Source organism: Canis lupus, chromosome 10 (assembly GCF_011100685.1).
Source record: "Canis lupus familiaris isolate Mischka breed German Shepherd chromosome 10, alternate assembly UU_Cfam_GSD_1.0, whole genome shotgun sequence".
NCBI lineage: Eukaryota > Metazoa > Chordata > Mammalia > Carnivora > Canidae > Canis > Canis lupus.
The window spans coordinates 50,023,517-50,032,696 of NC_049231.1; the positions used below are offsets into that span (position 1 = coordinate 50,023,517).

Consider the following 9,180-nt stretch of genomic DNA (forward strand, 5'->3'; position numbering starts at 1 on the left):
TGTAAAAAACTAAAAATGAAGATACATAAAATTAATTTTTTCTCTTGTCTTAACCCTAGTCACTGTCTTGAAAATCCCAGTATTTATCACAAAGAACATTTGTCACAGTTATGGGAGGATCAGCTCTAATGCATCTCACTGCTGTAAGAGAAAACATTCAGTTTTCCAGTACTGATTCTAAACTGTGAAAAGTAGTACATAATGAGATAATAAACAGGAACAAAAAACTCCAGAGAAGAAAGTGCCATACTCTTTAAATGACAAAATAGAGAGACCTTTTTAAAAAAGTTTCTGCTGTCCTCTTAGAACAAAACCAGCTGAAGTTTAAGTTTGCATTTTTCCATTTCTTCTAATGTTGACTTTTAGGTTATTGAATGAGACAGTATGACTGTGTTAGAATTGTAAAATAACTTATTTGTAAAGTATGATGATCTGCTTTCAACTTTTTCTTAAGGAGCAAAAATAAAGATGCCAAATTGCATATTTTTTGTTTTTATTTTGTTAATTACTTCAGTAGCAAAGCTTTTTCTGTTACTCTGTTATTTCCAAACTCTTCCAGGATGAAGAATTGGGAAGCTAAAAGACGCCTTCCCATTTAAATCTAAATATTTTCTTTCTTTCCTCCTATTTGCCTTTCTATTCAAACTGCTTCTTTAAAATCACAGATAAAATTCAATACATTGCAGAGTAGGGAGGGAAGATACTGAATTTTCACAAGTGATTGATCTAGCTGTAACCTTTAGATTGCCCGATGAGTGGAAATATAGCAGTTGGTCCGTGAAATCTGAAAGATCACTACTTACAGATTTTTGAACTAGTTAATGTGTTGCACAAATTTAGTCCTGATTTCAGCTTTGGAGCTGTTGAATACAGATATGTTTCAGCAATACAGAATGTATTTTCCCTTTGTAATGCTTGAGGAAGTACCTGAATTATTTGTAATAAGGAGACAGAAATCAGTGTCATAATGAAAGTAGGTTGATGCATGGGAAAAGAACCTAGAATTTAATTGAGAGAATTTCTTTCCTTTCCCATGAAATCTAAGTATTTCATCTGAAAGGAAATGGGGAATGAGGATTGACCTGATGAATGGTGCCATGAGTGGCACTTAGGACCATCAGCAGCAATCAGCAGCATCTTCCTCCTCTCACTTCAGCAAGACAGCAGAGGGTGGTGTCCTGATGGGTGTCACTAAGATTTCCAATGAGAAGGGGCGGGTGCTGCCTGTTTTGTTTGCACACACCACCTTAACTTCAGTCTCTCCTCTTCCTCTTTTTTCTTTAGATCTTATAATCAATGGATAAAGTGGGGAAGATGTGGAATCACTTCAAATACAGGTGTCAGAATCTCTTCGGTCACGAGGGAGGGAGCCGTAGTGAAAATGTGGACATGAATTCCAACAGATGTTTGTCTGTGAAAGAGAGAAACCTCAGTATAGGAGACTCCACTCCTCAACAACAAAGCAGTCCCTTAAGAGAAAACGTTGCCTTACAACTGGGATCAAGCCCTTCCAAGAATTCTTCAAGGAGAAACCAGAACTGTGCCACTGAAATTCCTCAGATTGTCGAAATAAGCATTGAAAAGGATAATGATTCGTGTGTCACCCCAGGAGCAAGGCTAGCAAGAAGAGATTCCTACTCTCGGCATGCTCCGTGGGGTGGGAAGAAAAAACATTCCTGTTCTACAAAGACGCAGAGTTCATTGGATACTGATAAAAAGTTTGGTAGAACTCGAAGCGGACTTCAAAGGAGGGAGAGGCGGTATGGCGTAAGCTCCATGCACGATATGGACAGCATGTCCAGCAGAACTGTAGGAAGCCGCTCTCTGAGACAGAGGTTGCAGGATACTGTGGGCTTATGTTTTCCCATGAGAACTTACAGCAAGCAGTCAAAACCCCTCTTTTCTAATAAAAGAAAAATACACCTTTCTGAATTAATGCTTGAGAAATGCCCTTTTCCTGCTGGCTCAGACTTAGCCCAGAAATGGCATTTGATTAAACAGCATACAGCCCCTGTGAGCCCACACTCAACATTTTTTGATACATTTGATCCATCCTTGGTTTCTACAGAAGATGAAGAAGATAGGCTTCGAGAAAGAAGGCGGCTTAGTATTGAAGAGGGGGTTGACCCTCCTCCCAATGCACAAATACATACATTTGAAGCCACCGCACAGGTTAATCCGTTATATAAACTGGGACCAAAGTTAGCTCCCGGAATGACTGAAGTAAGTGGGGACAGTACTGCAATTCCACAAGCTAATTGTGACTCAGAAGAGGACACTACCACACTGTGTCTGCAGTCACGTAGGCAGAAGCAACGTCAGGTGTCTGGAGACAGCCATGCCCACGTTAGCAGACAGGGAGCTTGGAAAGTCCATACGCAGATTGATTACATACACTGCCTCGTGCCCGACTTGCTTCAGATCACAGGAAATCCCTGTTACTGGGGAGTGATGGACCGTTACGAAGCAGAAGCCCTCCTTGAAGGGAAACCTGAAGGCACATTCTTGCTCAGGGACTCTGCGCAGGAGGACTACCTCTTCTCTGTGAGCTTCCGTCGCTACAACAGATCCCTGCATGCCCGAATCGAACAGTGGAACCACAACTTTAGTTTTGACGCCCACGACCCATGTGTATTTCACTCCTCCACTGTAACAGGACTTTTGGAACATTATAAAGATCCCAGTTCTTGCATGTTTTTTGAACCATTGCTTACTATATCACTAAACCGGACTTTCCCTTTTAGCCTGCAATATATCTGCCGTGCAGTAATCTGTAGATGCACTACATATGATGGAATCGATGGGCTCCCTTTACCATCCATGTTGCAGGATTTTCTGAAAGAGTATCATTATAAGCAAAAAGTTAGAGTTCGCTGGTTAGAACGAGAACCAGTCAAGGCAAAGTAAACTCTCCTGCCCCCAAAGGGCATTAACTAGATCTGCTTTTATGTGCATCAGACAGTACACCTATAGCAAGCACACATATCAGTGTTAGGTTTTTTTCAGTACAGTATGTAGGCTTAGTGTTAGTATCTGTCAGATGCAATCTGCTGTTACTCAGATAAACTTGGTGCCTATTGAGACAACAGAGGACAGAGCTATAGGTGTTCAGTAAGGCTACAAAAGTGTTTTGTTGATTGAGTGAACAGTTTGGTTTTTAATGACTGTTGTAATTGAGTAAAGCAACTCTGGGGCATTTGCTATGAAGAATTCTATTTCTTACTGAAGAACAAATTATTAATATTGGATGAGTATTTCAACAGTGTGACTAATGTTTGAAATTGTTATTTTTTTCTAAGAATTTTTCTATAACCTTCCAAAAGTAGCACTGTTTGTAGTTACTATAAATCAAGCTTTGGAAGTCCAAAAATAAAGACTGCCTTCCTTTGAGAAAAAAAAAGAAAAATGCAATTTTCTGGCCACAAGGGCATAGTGCAGTTCACTTAAGTGTTGATATAGTTTATAGTCAGTCTCCTGTCTCTTCTGCAAAAGGTACTGTTAAGTAAACCAGGTTTTCTAAATAGTTGCTCTTAAAAGTTCAGGCTTATAAAGCTGATAGTAGAATTTTATTTCAAGGCCTTAGGTTTTTTTTGGTTTTTTGTTTTTGTTTTTTTGTTTTTTTGTTTTTTTGTTTTTTTGAATGAATGCTTTAACTTAAAACACATTGGGAAGAGCTGCAATGTAGTCCTGTGTGTGATTTTTTTTTTACATTAGTACATGCAGTCTACGCGCTGATTAGTTAAAGTTGGATCTTTTCCCGTGCCCATGATGTGTTTGTGAACCATGAAGAAAGTGAGACTAGAAGATGCCCACACAAGTCAGATGATAACAGCAGTGGTTGCTGATGTTGAGATTATTGTTAAACTGCAGTGAACAATTTGGATGGCAGTATTTAGCTCTTTGTTATAAACTCTTACAGCTGAATAGCTTAAGTACAATTTATAGAATTTCAAAGCAGTTAATTTCTAATGGAAAATCTGAAACCCTAATTGCAGATTTAAAAGGTACTGTACAACCATTCTATCTGTAAATAACTTTACTTAGCACCTTTTTGTCACTTAGAATAGTATGCAGTACTACTTGAGTGAGCTATTTTGGAAGTAATACCAAGTTCTAGTGTTTGCTTCTTAGTATTGAACTGAATTTACGGTTCTGTGCTAGACATTTTGCACTAGTCGAATCCATTCTTGTGTCTTTTTGTTAATGTGCTCTGTACCACTGGTGAGTGCTCCTTGGTTTTCTTACCTGCTGCTACAGAAAAGTTCTTTTACATCCTGATGGCTATTGCCAAGGCTACAAAAAAGAAAAGCTATATTTGTATGCAACACTAACCCTTTGACTGCTAATGTACGTTTCTGCTTGCTGTGCCTTGTTACGGCTGCTTTTTTTGTGCTAATAAAGTATGTTTGGTGTTCTCCTTGTATATCTGCTGTTTTATACATTTGCAACAATTTCTCTTGTAAATGGAATGGTATGGGGTTTTTAAATAAGCATTACCCAACAACCTACTATAGTTAATGCAGAATTACTGTACAGTCTAATATTGACTTATTCTTACTAAACTCTAAATTTAATGCTACTACTCATCTTTCCAATCGTAATCACATATACTGTGGAACAGTATATCTAGTTACTGCAAATTACTGTACAGTTTAGATTATAACACAAATGGACAGAGAAATATTGACTAACCATTGATTTCTCTGCTTGTAAATGGAAGATTGAAACTATCAATGATGTGTTATAATAAATGAATATCTTTAGCCTTCCACTTCATCAGAAACAAGTTAAATGAAGTCTTGTGAACTAATACTACATCAGCGCCATTTATTGGTTTGGGGACCATTTTTATTATAATCCTAAATGCCCAAAATGTAGAACCTAACCAAAGACTTGTCCATTTTTAAAGCAAAATGGGGATTGAGGGGACTTATAATTCTTATTATTTCTAATAAAAGTCCCTGAAGAACATATACCAAAGTGTTCGAGAACGTCATCCAAACCTACTTTAAAGCATTATGTGCAATTAAGTTGTTATGACATAATTATATTGCGTAATTGTTGGGTCCGTTTTCTTGAGCTTATAATGTATCTGGAAAATAATCTCTTGGGAAAAAAAAAAAGTCCTTACTGATTATTGGAGAAAGATTATATATGCAAGCAAGATCTTATTTTAAAGAGGAAACTTGAAACTCCAAGAAAGCACTTGATGTTTTATATGCTTGTAGCAAATTGATGTTCTAATTGTAGTTTTATAGAAAATATTAATGCTTTTATGTATTTCAGAACTTTCGTATGTTAAATGGAAATTGTTTTAAATGTGTAAATATTTGAGTTTTATGTAAGCATGTATACATTGTGCTAAAAGTCACATGTTTCAGTTTGTGTGTAATATTAATATGCAACCTTCGGTTTAAAATTTTTTTCCTAAAAAAATTAGTGGCTTATATTTTAAAAAAGAAAAATCACCAGCATGAAATTGCACCTTAGTCTATATTCACTGTGTCTTTTTCTGAATCCCATTGTAGCCTGTCAACTTAATATTTGTTCTCATGGTCTTTTTGAAGTGCATTTTAATACAAACCAGGAAATTCTTCAGAAGTTTGGACACATCTTCATAGTAAAGTAATTAACCCAAGGAAAGGTTCGTCTGATTCCTATCCATTCTCATTCTTTCCGGCATTCATTCATTCATTCATTCACTTTATCTGTGTATATCTATAAACACACACACACACATATATACACACATACATATGTACATTTATGATAATGTTACTTTAAAAAATAATAATTGCCATCTGATTTAAAATCATTTAGAGGCCTTATTCTATATATACACACACTATCCTTGTACCGTTCAGATTTGATTATCCACACCTGAGGTTTAGTTCTGCTGATACAATCTTTTTTTTTTTTTTTTTCTGATACAATCTTATTTGTAATACAGTCACCTTACACCAAGAAAACATGCATCAGTAATTTCTGTCAAAACAAAGTAAATTTTTTTTGAAAAGGAAACAGCTTGGCTCAAATATAGTTTTAAGAGTCATTGTTAAATGTTTATTTCTTCAACAAAAATTGAGCCCAAATATCATACTCCACAAACTGCTGTGTGTTCTCATGGTCCATTGGAAGGTTTATATAAGACTTATAATGGCTTGAGCCATAAAAGTTGAAACTTGAATTCTGTGCCTCACTTTGACAAAATTCAGAGTTTATGAACCTTTTTATTTGACATCTTGATCTGGACGCTATTCATCTTTATCTCAAGTTTCCTTTGCTACTTGGCACTACACACTAGTTTGGTAAATTTTATTGAGATTAGTCTTAATAGACTAATCTTTTGTTTTTGTAGCAAAGAAAGCTTAAAGTTGCTTTTTGGTAGAGGCACAGAGGTTGTGAGTGAGTCAGCACTCTCATAGGGAAGCTAGAGCCATCTCTGGAAATGTGTAAAAACAGGGAAATTCACACCAGTTCCTCCACTTGTTCTGTACCCAAACACATTCAACACATGCACTTTACCTAGAAGAAATTAGATAAAAGTGCACACGAAGGGCTGACTTAAAGGTGAAAAGTCTCCAAAGGGGACAGTGCTGCTTGGTGTGGATACACCAACACTACATATCTATGAGGCTCAGGCTTTGTTTCATGTTTTTGCAGTAGCTGATACAAAACATAGACTTTAGAAATGTATGTTCTAAGATTATTTGGGGTTGAGTTTTTGTGGGAGATGCTTGGTTGTTGGGGTTTTTTGAGGGGGGTAGGGTAGAGGAGTTGCCATTGCAAAAACATATGGATCAGCTGGAACAACTCTTCATGTCCAGGAAGCTTGATTGAATATTTAGATTCTTTTCAGCCATTCATTCAACAAATATTTATTGAAGACCCATGTGACAGTCACCATTTTAGGTGATGGTTATACATTGGGGTACAAGACAAAGTAAGGGTCATTTGGGAACAGTGACTTTGAATGATGAGAAGAAAATCACAAAGAAACGAGCATTTTGATTAAAGGAACAAGAAAACTAAGTCTCAAAGCAGGAATAAGCTTATATGATGAGAAAGAGAATGCAGTAAGACTGAAGTCCAGTGAGTGTGATGGGGAGTGGCAGGTGATAAGGTAGAGTGACAAGGGCCTGACTGCTTTGGACAGTGAGCCCATAGTAAGTTTAAATTTTCTTCTGAATGTGATGGTAAGCCATTGGAGGGTTTTAAGCAAGGGATTGATTTGGTCTGCTCTCTTTTTGTCTAGTAGTTGGAGAACGGGCTATAGTGGGATAAAATAAGAGACTATTGCAGTCATCTAAGTGGGAGATGTTGAGACTGGTGGTAGTTGGAGGGAGAAGTCAGATTCAAGATGTCACCAATTGTCTTTTCTGACAATTTGGTGATGGATTAGATGGGAAGAAAGAAACCATGACTGATTTTGAGCAAAGATGATGCCATTAGTTGAGATTTCAAAGAGCAAATTGAAGGGTGTAAATCGAATTCTGCCCAGGATATGTTGAGTTTTGAGATTCCTGTTGATTATCCCAACAGAGCTATTGAGCAGGCAATTGGATATATGAATGTAGAATAGGTGGGGGGGGAGGTGAATGGGTAAGTCATTATATGAATAATATTTCAGACCAGAGGACAGGATAGCAACAGGTAGGAATTGTGTATGGGATTAAGTATTTCCTTGGAGTAATTATGGCAACATTTATCTTAGTTTGTCAATTCAAGATTCTGTATCATTAGATTTTTTTTTTTTTTTTTTTTTTTGAAAATCTAAAGGATTTGGTAGAGGTAGAGGATTTTGTCTTTCAGTTTTTAAATACTGGAATCCTAAACCTTGCACTCTATTTTAAAATTTTATCCATGTCAAATTTGATTGTCATGCTTCCTATGTCAAATTAGCTTGTGTATCTTAGTATAGATTTTTATGTGAGAAATGCAAGTTTGTTATAGAAGATTTAGGAAATACTGAATATTAGAAAGAATCAGTGCCAAAAAATTTTAAGGAACAGTCCATATTATCATTTTCTCTATCATTTCCCATCACCAACCCAACCTTGCCACTTTCTTTTTTGTAATGATCCAAGAATTAACTGCTGCTAACATTTATGTTCCCTTCCACTATTTTTTCATGGGTTTTTACAGCGAAATGTTTGAAAGTTTATAAGCTATAGATACAGATAGGTGATAACCATACAGAAAGAGGAAGAGAGATGTAGGCCTTTGAATTGCTATGAGAAGGTGAACAGATGCGCACCAGATTTGAGAGGGTGTACAGATGTACAAATGTGCTCCTTACCTGCATAGGCTTACATCCCTTCAATTCTTGAGGCAGATCATTCAGTGGTTAGAGTGACTGATAGTGCAAAAGCCCAGTCACTGATGGTTTCTTGAAATAAAAGTAAGCAAGGCGATCGATCCGTTGCTTCATAGAACTTCTAAACTAGGAGGGACACAGACGTTACACAGAAATGTGTAATGATGAGAACATACTGAAATAGACCAAGCAAAAAGCAATTATAACCTGCTTAATGCTTGATAAGGAAAAACAGAAATGACCCAGGTGGAGGCAGGGTGATTTGGGGTCAGATCTGTTTCATCACAAGAATGTCTAATAATTGGACTTAGCAGAGGCTGGTGGAGAAGCCAGGTGTGGAAGTATAGTGGTGACTAGTAACTGGTGAGGGGCAGGACTGAGGTAGAGGAATCTGTTGTTTGTGGCATTTGAATGTGCCAGACTGAAGAGGCTGAATTTATCTAGGTTCTTAAGCAAGATGGTATTAGAAATTATGCCAGCAGCTGTAAAATGGATTATAACTGGGAGAGATAGGAGGCAGGAAGCCCTGTGAAATTTGCCTAGATCAGATTGCTAGCCCTGGAATTAAACTGAGGAGTACATCTGAAAGCAGTTGCAAGAGAAAAAAAAAAAAAAATAGCACATTTGGGGGTAAAGGCAGGCAAGCAATATGCTTGCTTAGGAGATTTTGAGTTAAATTTGTCATAGTTTCTCCAAATTCGAGCAAATCATAAGCCAAGCTAGTATCTCCCATTTAATATAATCTGCATCCTGTTTTTAAATAAAGCAAAATATGGAGAGTATATTTTTGAAAGTCACATTTTTAATGCACAGAATGAATAAATATTTGCTCAAATAAGGAAAACTTCATCACTCCTAGATAC

General features: G+C 36.8%; 1 protein-coding gene across 3 annotated transcripts in view; it reads left to right on the forward strand.

Moving 5' to 3' along the window:
* SOCS5 (suppressor of cytokine signaling 5) overlaps positions 1-5,643 on the forward strand; it is a 61,522-nt gene extending 55,879 nt beyond the window's left edge. For all 3 annotated transcript variants that reach the window (XM_038551216.1, XM_038551214.1, XM_038551215.1), the window contains exon 2: positions 1,285-5,643. In XM_038551216.1, coding sequence (XP_038407144.1) covers positions 1,297-2,907 — 1,611 coding nt within the window. In that variant the 5' untranslated portion in view covers positions 1,285-1,296 and the 3' untranslated portion in view covers positions 2,908-5,643. The remainder of the gene's footprint in view (positions 1-1,284) is intronic.
* The last annotated feature ends 3,537 nt before the right edge of the window (positions 5,644-9,180 follow it).